General features: G+C 39.4%; 1 protein-coding gene across 2 annotated transcripts in view; it reads left to right on the top strand.

Moving 5' to 3' along the window:
* The window catches only part of TRPC3 (transient receptor potential cation channel subfamily C member 3), a 47,180-nt gene extending 32,155 nt beyond the window's left edge, over positions 1 to 15,025 (top strand). Inside the window, exons 5-13 of one of the 2 annotated variants that reach the window (XM_075420925.1) lie at positions 724 to 940; positions 2,659 to 2,892; positions 4,240 to 4,504; positions 6,529 to 6,724; positions 8,369 to 8,578; positions 10,468 to 10,551; positions 11,716 to 11,791; positions 13,652 to 13,687; positions 14,122 to 14,207. In XM_075420925.1, the coding sequence (XP_075277040.1) occupies positions 724 to 940; positions 2,659 to 2,892; positions 4,240 to 4,504; positions 6,529 to 6,724; positions 8,369 to 8,578; positions 10,468 to 10,551; positions 11,716 to 11,791; positions 13,652 to 13,662 (1,293 nt within the window). In that variant the 3' untranslated portion in view covers positions 13,663 to 13,687; positions 14,122 to 14,207. Of the gene's footprint in view, positions 1 to 723; positions 941 to 2,658; positions 2,893 to 4,239; positions 4,505 to 6,528; positions 6,725 to 8,368; positions 8,579 to 10,467; positions 10,552 to 11,715; positions 11,792 to 13,651; positions 13,688 to 14,121 lie in introns of both variants that reach the window. The other variant, XM_075420924.1, reaches the window with a different exon arrangement.
* The last annotated feature ends 227 nt before the right edge of the window (positions 15,026 to 15,252 follow it).

Here is a 15,252-nt window from a genome sequence, read left to right as displayed (position 1 = left end):
GTGGTCTTCTACAGGCAACCAGTCCTCTCTTCTGGTGCAGGCAGACTGCCTCTGCTGTTGCTGTTTTGTCCTACCAGGTGCAGATGTGAATGAAATCTGCTGAATTTATTTGAAAATAGTGATATTTGTGATCTTGTCCTTCTTAATCCATTGTGATGGAACAATAATTATTTTTAGTAAACACATGTTATTTATGTGGCACTTAGAGCTCTGAATGTATACTCTGTGGATGGAATACAGTAGCCAGAGATGAGAAGATGAGCCTGTAATTTTTCCTAGAACTATAGTCATAGACAAGCTAATAGGATGCTCTTGTTGATAGGGAAACCATATTGCTACTTGGAGATTTTATTTATTTCTTTTCCATGGGCTTGCTTCCGCCCCCCAGTTGGTATCTGTGGGCATTAGATCAAGCTCTTTCTGGTCACAGTCTTTGTATGTTTGTAATTCCTTGGGGCGTTTCCCCTCAAACATTGCCATCTAGAGTTTATGGAATAACATGAACACTTACTAGCAGGACAACATAATCCATGAGGCTGCCTTTGGGAAACTTGTCTGAAATGGTAAAGCGTCACAGTTCAGCACACTTGGAAGAGCATCCTTTAAAAATGAGGTTTCAGACTGTCCTGAGCTCTGAGTGCCCGTTCATGCTTCTGGAATGCCTGATGAAAAAGTTTGTTTCTTTGAGAAAACTGAGAGACTGCTCTCATTCTGCCTTTGCAGCTTGGAAGAATTCTTCGAAGCCCGTTTATGAAATTTGTGGCACATGCAGCATCCTTCATTATTTTCTTAGGCCTGCTGGTGTTCAATGCTTCAGACAGATTTGAAGGTATAACAACGCTACCGAATGTCACTGTTACTGACTACCCTAAGCAGATCTTCAGGGTGAAGACTACTCAGTTCACCTGGACAGAAATGCTGATCATGGTATGGGTACTTGGTAGGTATATTGCCCCTTCATCTTTGCATTAACTGTTTTCCTGCGGATACAAATTCTAAAAGAAAGGAGAGAAGCCCAGGTCCCAAACCTTTGCTGCAGCTGCTGTACAGTTGGAATAAACCCTTAGGGCAGATAACTGCGCATTAGAACCGGTGAGAGCGTCAGAGCGTCTCTGTGCTGCCCCCCCTCTTGCAGCATGGGGTAAAATTTTGTTTGCTGATTTGTTGCACTGTTCGGTAATTCTGGTGTTTGTAACAGGAGTGCAGGTTTGCTGAAGAGAACACCACAGAAATTATACTTTACTGAAGTGGTTTTCTTAAATAGTATCAGGCAGCCTACGCTGCTGCCCGTGCCAGAAGGTCAGGAGTTCCTACTGCTTGGTGCTAACACGGCACAGCAGTGCGTATGTGCCATTGCTGCCCAGGTAGCACTTGGGGAAATCGCAGTTCCTACCAATATCAAGGGGCTAAATGAGTCAGTTCCCATTACTCAGAGTTTTTTGGTTTTTTTATTCACAAAACCCGATCAGCTGTCAGCCTGTTTGAAACTCTGTGTGGCAGAAAATGCTATCTTCTAGCATTTCATCTAAGTCAGGTGCTTTAGGTAGCAAAATGTCAGTTAGCCACATGATAATGCAGCATTCTCAGCTTTCACAGGCTGTGGAGGTGTTACTGCAGCTGCTACATGAAGGTGCCTCGCTCTGCCTTTTGAATCCCCCCCCCTCCATCTCCCGATTTAAGCACTGCTTTGTCTTAAACTCTGTTAGGGTAGGGAGATGTATATCCCTTGTATGCTGCCTTTTGGTAGTCCCAGCATATACTCGTCTGGAGCAGCTTCTTTATTTGACAGAAGGCAAGGACTGAGATTTTGGTGATCTTCAGGACTCAGTCACTGTGAGAAATTTCTTGGGCACACAGAGACAACCAGCCTCAAGGCAATCCAGTGCATGGCTGCAGTGCGTATGGCTGGATGGCAGCAGTACCCCCGCTGAATTACGCGGCAAGGGAAACAAGACAAAAAGTTGCGGGGTTGTGGTTTTGTGTTACTTTTTTTTGCCTAAGAAACTTTCTGAAGTAAGAAAAAGTCTTGATTCCCAACAGCTACATCTCAAGGTTACGATGAGGCTGTGATCTGGATTAAATCCATGTAAATGGATTTCTGAGGAGAAGTTTGAGTAAGAAAACTACGTTACACATAGCCAAATTCCACTTTCTATGCTGAAAAGCATCTTATTCTGTAAAGTGGAGAGCCAGTAGCATAATTGTGCCCTTTATATTTGGTCATCTGTGTAGTTGGGTAGTTGTGCTCCTCTGTAAAAATTAATCCTTCTGATTCAGAAGTGTTTTATGAATGTAAATTGTAAGGAAATGAGAGGAGTTCTTTTTCCCACCTTTAACATTTTTACATCTTTAGAAGTATAGCGTACTGTTAGGTTGTTAGTCCACACTACTTTCACTGTAAAGTCATGGCTCTACACTACCCTATGTGGAGATGTCTGAGCTTTATCCCTGCATATCAGTTAATACCTTGCCATTTGATAAACCCTGATGAAACCAAGAGAGCCTTACTCAAGGTGTATGATGATGCTGTGACACTGTAAATAAGTGAATTTTTGCTCCACTTGTACCACGTGGTTTCAGGAAACGGGTGAATGCAAAGAGTTTAAATGAGAAGAATTTGGCCAACGTTGCTATGTTCTTTTTCATTTGTTGTTGCAGGTATGATGTGGTCAGAATGCAAAGAGCTGTGGCTGGAAGGACCCAGGGAATATATTTTGCAGTTATGGAATGTTTTGGATTTTGGGATGCTGTCCATTTTCATTGCTGCTTTCACAGCGAGGCTTCTGGCCTTCCTGCAGGCCACAAAAGCACAACAATATGTGGACAACTACATTGAGGAGAGTGACCTCTCTGAGGTCACACTTCCTCCAGAAATAGAGTATTTTACTTATGGTGAGTTTAACTTCCCTGCAGCACAGACCTGAATATAGAAAAACTGGTAGGAGGCACTGGCATTTCAAAGCCTTAAAATGAGTACTTCCATGTGTTTGTGTTCATAGCATGGTCTACCCATTTCTGCCTCAATATATTTGTTTCTATGCTATTTAAACAATAGTTGTTATAACGCTAATTTGGCAAATAAGTTTGCCAATATATTAAAACCAAACAATAGGCATAAGGACAAAATCAGTTCAAATGTAGCTGTCCATAATTTTGTTGTACCTGTTTATCCTAGAGCTAAATTTGACCCTCTTGATTTTAAATATTTGCAAGCTGTATTTTGACTTAATGCACAACTGATAAAAAATTTATGTGATTTTTTTTTTCTTGGTTTGGTTCAGTTGTTTGATGCAGTCATTCATGCTCATAAAGATCTGTCAACATTTCATGATAAAGGAAGGATGCTGGACCCAGTAAAGATTTGCTCAAATAGAATAAAAATGCAAAACAGTTACTGCAGTGCAGAAATTGTAATTATAGGTGTGATGAATCTCTATTTGAAATACCAGCGAAGCTGTATTTGCTGATGGTTTATTTTAGCATATAGTTTATCAACTTCAATATACTGCAATAACAGACTCGGTTTTGTTGTTTACATTAACTGCTATATAATCAATGTGAATTTTTACATATATAAATACACATTTAGAAACACATGGTATTTTGCTATAAAACACATTTTAATTCAGTGGTATTTGGCTAAGATGGTGCATTAAATCATGTAATAAACAATTTATGAATTTATATATAACTCAATTGTTTCTGTGCGTATTGTGTGGAAAACCCACAATCCTACTTCCGTTGAAGTACATGGCAAAAATCGTCGTGATTTCAATAGGAACTAGGTTATATCCTGAACTTGTAACAATGGCAAGAGCTTGGTGTGATTAACAAATGAAATTCTTGATCAACCAACACTGTTAACTTCCCATCAATAAAATACAACATATGAATAAATTTCTGGCTTTAGCATAGTGCTTATTAAGATAGTTAATAATACAGTCTTGTTAAGAAAAGCAATAGGAATTATTTTTGTTACGTAGTTTAGGTTAAAATGCAAACTGTAGAAGAGTATGTCATGTTTCTTCCAGTATAGTTTTTCTTCAAGCAAAAGGTACTGTAACTTATATTCATCCTTTGTGACTTAAATAGGAATAGAGTAGGAACTACTAGGCTCTCCAAATATTTGTCTCAACTAAATTCAGTCATGTTTATGGAAAATCCTATCAAACTTTATTTTTAAACATTGTGATAAATGAGTAACTCCTTATATTTACTCCTGTATTTCATATCTTCCAGCCAGAGATAAATGGCTCCCATCTGATCCGCAGATAATATCTGAAGGCCTTTATGCAATTGCTGTTGTTCTTAGCTTTTCTCGGATTGCATATATCCTGCCTGCAAATGAGAGTTTTGGGCCCTTGCAGATTTCGCTTGGAAGGACTGTTAAGGACATCTTCAAGTTTATGGTCCTTTTTATTATGGTATTTCTTGCATTTATGATTGGAATGTTCATACTGTATTCCTACTACCTTGGAGCTAAACTAAACCCAGCCTTTACAACGTAAGTATGAAGTTATATTTAAGAAAAAAGCCAGTATGAAACTTTCAGTTTTTCACTAAGGTAACAAAGTCTGTGAGATATTGTATGCTGTCTCCCAGCATTAAAATAAAACTGAATATACAGCTGAAGTCAGTAAGAAGTTGGCTGTCTCAAAACCTGAGAAAGCCAAATACAAAAGACTGATTCTTTCCTATTTGTATAACAGAAGCTTTCACTGCAGTCTAAAATAATTTTACCTGTATATTATGTTAATCACACAGACTTGTGGACAACCAGTTGCAAGAAAATATTAGCTGATTTCTTCTGAAGGACATTTTCCCAAAGCAACTGGGAAATTGATACACAGAGAGATTTAGCCTAGGTGTCAATAGTAGGCCTCCAAATAATTTTAATTTGTCAAGAAGCAGAGACAGAGATAGTGATTCTGTAGACAGCATGTTTCTCTCTTAGACCAGTCCTGAAACAAATCTATACACTGCATTGGGCTCTTCTGGATCCAGGTTCACAATCTACATGATAACTGCTTATTATGAGTCACATGAGTATCGAACAATGGTGGTTGTAAGTCTCTCTTCATGCAATGAGATTGCTATGATCTCCAAAGTTATTTTTTGTTTGCTTGTTTTTTTCACTTCCTGAAACAAGGTGATGCTGGAAGTGGTAAATGTTTAGGACATTCCAAACAAGAGGTATTTCCACAGGATGGTGAAATTCAGAACTTTTCCTTTTCTCTCATCTTTCTACAGGAGACGTGACTTCTGTAAAAACTGCTATATTTTTATGTAGTTGTTTCCATGACTTCTCCATGATTTGAGCCTGATTTTTGCATTTATTCTTACTCATTGTCTTTTCTTTAGATAAATAATTAAACATAAAGATACTTTTGTTACAGTATTTGATCAGGTGTCTAGCATGCATACTATTTGAATGCTCATTCATATTCATTTCTTAAACAGTGGTATTATTTTACTAGACTATACATCCAGTCATATATTATTTGCATTTAAAAATTATTCATTAGTGTTAAAACAGGTAATTCAAGATATGTGTACTGGGGTATTTCAGTTATACTTACTAAAATATAGCTGTCTGTTGGTTCACTTTTTGGCAGCACAGAAGGAAGTCATCATTTCCAGTAAATTCTGTAGGGTATAATGGAAGGCACATCAAAATCCTTATTGAATATCAGGATCTCTTGGCTTGCGTTCATTAGCCCACCTCTCAGTGAGACAGGATAGAACTTTGCAGTGAGCTGTGTCCTGACTGCCTGACTTCCAGAGTGGAAAGAGGAATGGCGGCATGAGGAGGAAAGCTTGAAGAGGATCCACTCTCAAAGCCACTGAAGGCTTGGAGAGCTGCCTGGAAGCTGTCTGAGAGCCCTTGGCAGCTCAGTTCCTCGGGAATCACCCTGACCATGGGATGGAGACAAAACCAGAGGCAGTGGGTCCTGGACCCAGAGCCTTAAGGGTATCTAGGTGCCTGCCTGCTGTTGAAGTGCCTGGCTCCTACTGATTTCAACAAGTCCTGAACAAATCCCATGAAATCTGTTTGGTTGGATGGTTTTGTTGCTAAACCTGCTGCTACCCACTTCTGAGTGCACCCTCGCTAATGGAAGGCTTAATCAGAAGTTCTTGAAAGGAGTGCTGCAGTTTCCTTCCCATCAGCCCCATTTTTAGTTTTATTAGGACAGGGAAGGTCTGCTTCCTGCAGAGTTAGACTGCAAAATAATGAGATGAGAAGATGCTTCATCTCAAAACATGGAAATATAATACCTCTCCAATTCCTGGACTGTTGTTTTGCATGTATTGCTACAACTATGTTTTCTATGATGGATAGGTGGAGCACTGTGGAGAAATGCAACACACTGTGAAAAATATTTTCTTGCATGTTTGTTGTTTTGATCAGTGCTCCACAAACCTGGTTCACACACAAATTACTTGACATTGTTTATCACTTGCTGTAAGGACAACTTACACATTTATTTGTGTAGTTAGTAATAATGCCGCCTTCTTTTTTTCCTACAGAGTGGAAGAAAGTTTCAAGACCTTATTTTGGTCAATATTTGGCTTGTCTGAAGTAACCTCTGTTGTCCTCAAATATGATCATAAGTTCATAGAGAACATTGGTTATGTTCTTTATGGCATATACAATGTAACAATGGTGGTAGTTCTGCTCAACATGCTGATTGCTATGATCAACAGTTCATATCAAGAAATTGAGGTGGGCCCTGTTCTCAAGTTGTTCTCTTTTGTTATGTTGAAAAAGGACAGAATTATTAGGAATTATTTCAATGAGTGCATCTTGATATGTAAAAGTACAGAGAAGAGATTACCTCAGTAAAGGAGATCACAAAAAATACCATGTTTCTAGGACTGACTTTGTCTAACAACCTAGCCAAGTTGCAGAACCTTACAGGTCTGAACAAATAGTTGATCCTGTGCTATGTGTGTGCATCTAAGGAGATATCATCCATCCAGAAATCTTAAAATCTAAAGTAATATTCAAACAAAGACTGCTGTAAAGTATAAAACAAAGTTACTGGGTATACCATTTTAGACATGAGTGGTTCATTCCCAGTTTCCTTATGATGCTTATTGCATGTTTCCTTAATGTAGTGCTCTTCAATCTTTGACAAATCTGTACGTGGAGTATGATGGAGGTGCTTATCTTCAAGATTGTGGTGACTGAGTCACACTTCGCAATGTTTACAGGCTGTGTTTGTAATATGTGCTTTTTCCCATTTTAGGTACAATATTAAATCTTGATTCTAGGAGCTTTACCATATGCCCTGAAAATGTAGTGGCAGTATTTCTCCAAATCTGCCAAACTTGTTGCTGCTCAGTTGAATGAATACTTGAATTTCACACGAACTTATTGGCTGCATTGCTTATTAGACGAGATAAATTTTATTTGAATTTCATTATGATGACAAAGTATCTTCTTTTTTAAAGATAATTAATTAGAGTATTTAGCATCCAACTCTAATAATAAATTTGAAAATTTTAAAGTAGAGAAGATACTTGGGTTTTAAAAATAACTCCCAAGTCTCCGAAATGAAAGTATAAGCATATTTATAGTGCCAGTTTTCCAGACCATGAGTTCTGATATTATTCAATGAGTGTACTACATTCACATAGACATGGGCACACACCCACACTGGCAGGAAAAAAAAAAAATTATCTAAGACATAGCATATAAATGCATATGTCATTTCCAGTATTTTCAGTGGCTTCTGGGAAATGTCAGAGAATTTAGCAGGGGAAAGCTAGTTATAATAATCAAACTTTCCACCTTCGGAGTAAAACAAATCTAACCTTGGAATACTTCAGTAAGAATATATTAGGCTAAAATAATTTTGTCAGTTTTTAACGCGATTTCTTCATGACAGCAAAGTTGCTATTTTATGTAGTCCATTATAAATCAGAAGTACTTTTCATGGTTATGTAAAAAGCTGTGAGTACTACTACCATTTTAAACCACGTCTGCCCTGAAGGTAATACTTCATCACCTGTGTGAGTACCAAATTCATGTGACCAATGAGAAAAACAAGACTTTAAACACTGTAAATGGCAAGGCATTTATATGTTGGCTTTCACTCAGTGCAAAAACAACACTTGCTTAAATGGTTCACATGCTTTGACTAAGTATTATCAGTGAGATGTTGCCATAAAGAGACAACGGAAATTTAGTTAAAATAGACTTGATAAAGTGGTTACATTTTTGCAGAACTACTGGGAGTCTTACTAGCACGCAAATGTTTTATGTAAAAATACAGAGAGTAGATATTTAAAAGGAGTTTCATTTGGAAGAAGTTTTGCATTTCATAAAAACAAAGCATATACTTGTTTTTGTATCTTAACACAGGATGACAGTGATGTAGAGTGGAAGTTTGCTCGTTCCAAACTTTGGTTATCGTATTTTGATGATGGAAAAACATTACCTCCACCATTCAGTCTTGTACCAAGCCCCAAATCTTTTTTCTATTTCATTATGAGGATCATTAACTTCTCTAAGTGCAGGAGGAGACGGTTACAGAAGGACATCGAAATGGGAATGGGAAATTCCAAATCTAGGGTAGGTACTGAAATCTTTTCATTGCAGTGAAAACTTGTGTGTCCATTCCAGCATTCTGCTTTTCTTTAAGTTTTGGGGTATAATCTGTACTTCTGATGATAGTATGGTAACTAGTCAAGCATTTATATACATAGATCTGTATTTCAGATTGCCTAAGCATCCTGCATAAACCCAAAAAATAGCAACAAATTTTCTTAGGACAACAAGGTCCAATGACTGGAAAAACACAGTTAAAACAAAAATAACTGAGTATTCAAAGATGCAAATAATTCCCACGAGGAATGACCTAAATATTGGATAAAGAAGCTTTCAGCCTCCATTAGAAAGACTTTTAGTTCAGGGTGAAAACAAAATGGAAGGGGAGGAGGGATAAGGAGAGAAAACTTTTCCTTTCACTAGGACAGGAAAAGGATAAAGTGTGGTCAATAAGATATTCACTTCCTACTGTCAAAAGCTATGCTTTCAACAGAAGATAACAGGAGAGAGGGAGGATTGGTAATAATCTTCAGCAGTTCCATGATGTTCTAAATTTGGGTATCTAAAAGTTCCTCTCAAATACTAATGGAATGCAGCGTCACAACACCCTCGTGAGAATGAGCTAACAATTCCCCTTGTTTTACTGACGACAAACTGGGGCATGGATGAGTTAAAGAGGATATATGTGGCTTTTTGAATAAGCTTAGGCTTTATGCCCTGTGTATTACAAAGACTGCAAGCAATACTTTGAAAATAATTGTTCTTTGTTTTACTGTAAATTAACAGAAACGTCAAGTCTGGTCATCTTTTCTGAAAGATCTTTCTGGAGCCTAGGACTTCTGAGCTGTCAGTGGCACTGAATGTTCAGTAAAGAAAATATTTTATCCAGTTTTCTGTAGGCAGTGAAAGTAGATACATGTTTATAAAAATGTCAATTTAAATCAGTTTAGCTACAAGGACGTTTTTGGTACCAACTGCTGATGTTTTGCTCTCTAGTGCTGCAAGTGCCTGAACTTCATTAGTTGTCTCCAGTCACTGTACAGAAGATGTGTTTAAAAAACAAAACAAAGAAACCTCAGCACCCTAAGATACACTTTTATAACAAAGCATTCAGTAGTACTTACATACCATACAGCAGTAGTTACTATTGTACTTAGAATATAAGTCACTAAAGAACTAAAATCCTGTCTGAGTCACTGTTGAAACAGGTCAGGTGGAGCTAGTTTTCTTGAACAACAAACCAGATTATTTTTCTCTGGGAAAGGCAGCCCACAGCCTCCTCTGTGTCAGGCTGGGCAGGCACACTATGTATTACGCTGTACAAAGATAAATCCTGTCACACCCCCTAATAAAACCGGTGCCTGAGCTGATTTCTCATTGCCCACAAGAAGGTGGTTTTTTCCCTTCTGCTTCTAGCCCACTGCCACAATAATCTTGAATTATTTGGGATCTGATGGCTTTGTGATCCTTGAATAATTGAACAGTGACCTTTTTTCTAAATGTATCACTATTCCTGAAAATGGTGCTTTGAAAAATTACTTCGAACTAAGCCAAAATGGTTTTGAGCGTGTATTTGTAGTTAAAAGTATGCTGAAGAGTGCAGATCCACAACAGCTCTTTGTTAAGTTTAGAGAGCCTCTCCTTGCTCTACCCACTCATCCCTGCCTCCAAGTCATGATACATTATTTCCTCAGCTGTGCAAGCTGTGCTGTGAACAGGATGGCTACAATTATCAGTGCTTAAAAAAAACCTCCAAACCTATCAAATAAGGCAATGTCAGTTTTTCGGAAATGATATTCTTACAAAGTGACTATGGAGACATCCCCAAGATGTGTCTTGAGTTAAAAAAAAGGGAGCTGAAGTCTAACTGCGAATTCCATAATATATTTTAATTTTGTCTTATTTCTTCCTAGTTAAACCTTTTCACTCAGTCGAACTCCAGAGTTTTTGAATCACACAGCTTTAACAGCATTCTCAATCAGCCGACACGCTATCAGGTAAGTACATAGAGTGGTCACTGTTTGGAGGAATAGAGCTGTGTGAAAGTACTAGCAGAATTTTGTGTTTCAAGCACATTTTGCCTTCACCAGATAAAGAAATCCTGTAGACATGAAACTCCAGGATGCTAGAGGAAAAAAGACAGTTATTGTTCAAGTCCCATTATTTGAAGTGCTTAAAAACTAGCCCACAGAAAACTCAGATTTTCTTTTGATGTCTCAGTTTGGAAAGTGTGAGAAGCAAACATGCAAAACTGATTTCTGGAGAAGGGATGTGAAAGCATTGAGCTGACTAGGTTAGCATTACTTTCCCTTCCTTTCTTCTCATGATCTGACATGTGACATTTGGCGTATCTACAGCTGGGAATGCTCCTTTCTAGTAAGAGGAGTCTGTCAGATATTACCTTCCTGTCTTGTTTCCAGCTCAGAAATAAAAAAGTAAATAGAAGCTCTTGTTCCCCTAGTGAAAATGTTGAGGGTACGTAATCCACCTGTGCAAATTCTGTTAGACGAGCTACATTAGATTAGGTATGGTAACACAGTGCAAGAATATTAGTACATACAAGGAACCCTGGCAGTTATGGTATAAAAATACAGATATAATCTTATTGAATCCTTTACAGCTGACATGGCACTGTCATACTGTAAAATCTCAACTTTTCTTTCTTTTTAAAAGATAAATATTTATCTCTTACTATTACACATCCTTTCACATGTGAATGGAGTTTAGCAAAGAGTAGACCTACTCTGAAGCTACTTAAAGCCTAAATTAGGTGTGTTTAGACATATTTTCCTGTTGTCCTGTTCCTTACAAAAAGTTGTGGTGCTCTGTAAATAAGAGGTAATTGGATGGGAAAGGTGCTTTATTGTAGTGATGAATCTCAGCATGCCACCAAAAGAAGCCCCTACGAGGCAACTGCTTGATCTGGGGCTGTTCATTCTTTCACTTATACAGATCATAGAACCGTAGAATCATTAAGGTTGGAAAAGACCTCTAAGATCATCCAGTCCAACTATCAACCCATCACCACCATGCCTGCTAAACCATGTCCGGAAGTGCCATATCCTCATCACATAGATGTGAGGGAGATAATTGAGAAAGAAAAGAGAATAGTGTTTAATTGTATATGCTCACCTGATTATGTAACTGTTTTAATCTGGCAGCAAATAATGAAAAGACTGATAAAACGTTATGTTCTGAAAGCACAAGTGGACAAAGAAAATGACGAAGTAAATGAAGGTAAGAAAGAGACTGCATCTGCAACATTCAGAGAATTTTTGACACATTGTACTAGGAATTGGTGTTACAGTGGTGCATGGAGGTTTTGGGTAAAAAGAGGGTTTATTTCTACTTCAGATGCACTGAACTCAGATAGACAGTAGTGGAAGTATGCCTGTGACAACAAAAATGGGCATGTAGGACCAAAGAAGTAGAACTGAGAAATATTATGGGCCCTATTTCACAGGTAGTAAACATGAGCACAGACACGACACACAGTTGCAGAGGAAATTTGTGAGGAAGCCACTAACTGTACTCACACTTCCAGGGTCCTGGTCAGAGCTGCAGGACATCTTGCTCTGTTCCGTTCAGCTGAACACACATTTTATCACTTTACACTATGAACTACTTGTATTACCTTTCTTCATGAAGCTGTGTGGAATATTCATCTGTGAAGTTGCACATCATAAAACAAAGCTGCGTAGAGTTAGCTGCATTGTGAGAAAAATGGCTGCTGTAGCCACAACTTTAGTGTGCGACCAGAGATCTTTTGAGAAATGATGGACCTGAGCCCTTCTAGGGCTGGCTTTGCTCTTGGAAATGTAACACCCCAGCAATGGTTTTGTTCCCCAAGGGCTGGAGGTTATAATCAGTGTGGTTCCACCAGTAAGAAATATGTGTGACTGCCAGCAGAAACACATACTGGCTTAGCAGAAGTAGTTCTGGTCTGGACTAGTTTCGTTGGTTTTGGTGCACCGGTAACGCTTACCCAAGCCACTCTGCTGGCACCCTGGTGCTCTCCAGCTCGTATGCAGTGATGAGCAACTTGGGATCGGAACTGCTTTTACTGGCATGGACGCATCAGGCAGCTGCATGCATATATGTGGTGTGAGGGGCCTGAACGGGCTGCTCTCTCAGCATAGCTTTTATTTTGCTTGTTAGTTACTCTCTGCTTCGCTCTGACTCTCTGCAATGAGAAGCAGGGTGCAGAAAAGAAGATACAAATTAAATCCCACTCTGTGCCTTCAAAAGGCAGCGTAGTGCATTGACTGTTACCCTGACTCTTCCCCATCCCCTGTGACTGTGCAGGGCTGAGCTCGTGAGCGACAAAAGCAGAGAAGCTCCAAAAAGTGTCTTCCTCTCAGTGTGCCCCTCCTGAATTCCCACTGCTTTCCTCCTGTTCCTGCTCTGTGATGGGAGAAATCATCTACCTAGTGACTGATGAAAAGACTGTTCTCTCACCAGCAGCGCCAGGGGCGTACAAGCCTTTCTGGTTCCCTGGTGCCTGTTTGGTATCGGCATGTATGTGTTCAGACAAGGGAGACGGTGCAGAAGAATGGTTCTTGCTTCATCACCAGTTTGGTACAGGAAGGTCCACTCTGAGCAAGGCAGCTAGCCCCTGAACCTCAGTCTTCAGCTGCATAGCAAAGGTGGGGCTCTTTGTGTCATGCCCATCTCATTGGTCCCCAAAGTACAGATCCAGCCTTTGAAGATACCATTTTTGAAGTCTGCTGTATCCTAAATAGAAAACTTCCACATTCTTAGGTACTGCAGCTATTTTAAATGTAAGTCTAGGAATCTTTCCCTGTTCGGCACCACTACAGAATTTAGGTATTCTTTTGTAGTCTTTTATTTCATATGTGACAAATAATTTCCCGCAGTGGCTACTGTGTAAGAGTTCACACACCTCACACTTGCTGGGAGAATAGTATTTAATATTTCAAAAAGCTTCTGCTCTTGAACTGAATATCCTATAATGGAAAACATGCTATTGCTTATTATGAGCCTGGCCTTGACAATTGTTTTAATTTAAATGCGTTTTTTGTATTTGTGTCAAACTATAACACAATTTTAAATTGGTTGACTTTTTCTAATTCAAAGGATATTGGTAAGGAAGAGGAGAGAGACTCAGAAGCTGTGAGTTTTATTGTCAGCTCTGCCACTCTTCTCCTGTGTGATCTTGGCACATCACTTCAGAGACAAATCTCTTTGCCTTTTCTCTCTAAAAGGGGGATACTAATATTTACCAGCTGTTCAGCAGTGTTGCCGTGATTAATTCATTAACCTGTGTAAAGCGCTTTTTGAATCTTTGATGTTCTGTATACACGTGGAGCACAACGTTAGAGCTCAGTGGGCTACTAGCACACCTTTGGGTGTTATTTACGGGTGGAGAAAAACTGGTATCTCACTGGGAGTGAAGAAGAGGTAAAGCCTCCTGCCCCACCCCCGCACCTGCTCTCGTGAACGCTTTGAGACAAAAATCTGAAACGCACACTGATGTGACTTCACAGAACAGTACTGAATGAACGTTAAGCTTTGCTAACAAGTATTTCTTTCAATGCTTAATACAGGTGAATTAAAGGAAATCAAACAGGATATCTCCAGTCTTCGCTACGAACTTCTGGAGGATAAGTCCCAAGCGACAGAAGAGTTAGCGATTTTAATACATAAACTCAGCGAGAAACTAAATCCTAATATGTTGAGATGCGAATGATTCAACAGAGGAACCGTGGCTTTGACTACAGCACAACTATTTATTGGCAATAATATTTCAGTATCTTATACTTGAAAAATGTATTGTAGATTTTTAGCACTAAATAACTTTATGTACAGCTTCTATGGAATTTAGTCTTAGGAAATTTTATTAACTTGCCACAAAAACAATGCTCTCTTAATTGCCTAAAAGCAAGAACTATCTTCCCCCCCCCCCATTTATGCATTAAAAAGGTATAACGGTATCAGCTGCTGGTATTTTAACAGGTTTGTGAATACGTATCGAGAATTCTTTGCACTAAATCTGCAAGAAAAAGAATTAAAAGTAGCAGACACAAGGTAGTACTCCGTTCCTTGCAGTAACTGGGTACGAATCGGATTTTTCATAATTCCACAGAGCAGCTAGCGGCCCGTGGAGGATTACTTGAAATCTTTGTTCTTCGTTAGCCATGCTAGTGACGCGCGTAAGGCGGGAGCCCATGGTGTGATCGCAAGGCATTAACGAGGATCAGGTAAGTGTGAATGTAATTGTAGCAGCACTGTTTAATGCGTCTGCGTACACACGTACCCACCACTACCCTTTCTTAAGTCAGCACATTTACTTTCAAGAGGAAAGACTAGAATTTTTTTTTAAAAAACCCATTTTGGAAGGTAACGTGAGCTCAGTCCAAAGCTGCTGTTTATGCGGTAGAAATTATTTTTTAAAAATTCAGACTCCGTGCAGGGCTGGTATTTTGTTACAGTGTTCTAAATAATGCCTCCGATGCTTCCCTGTTGAATAAAACGTTCCTACTTTACTGATACTCCACGTCGTCCCGGTAGTCTGCCACCCGCGTCGGGATCACCCATTACCAGAGAGGCCGGCCACCCACCGCCGGGCCCGGGCCCAGTGCTTCGCTCGGGAGAACCCGTGCCCCGCCAGACCGCTTCGCCTGCCTGGGCCGGGCCGGGCCGGCCGCTGCCCGCCGCAGTTCCCAGGCCGGGCCCCG

This window comes from Opisthocomus hoazin, chromosome 5, assembly GCF_030867145.1.
Source record: "Opisthocomus hoazin isolate bOpiHoa1 chromosome 5, bOpiHoa1.hap1, whole genome shotgun sequence".
Lineage (NCBI taxonomy): Eukaryota > Metazoa > Chordata > Aves > Opisthocomiformes > Opisthocomidae > Opisthocomus > Opisthocomus hoazin.
Note: the sequence above shows the minus strand (reverse complement) of the source record. Positions and strands in the feature narration are given on the sequence as shown.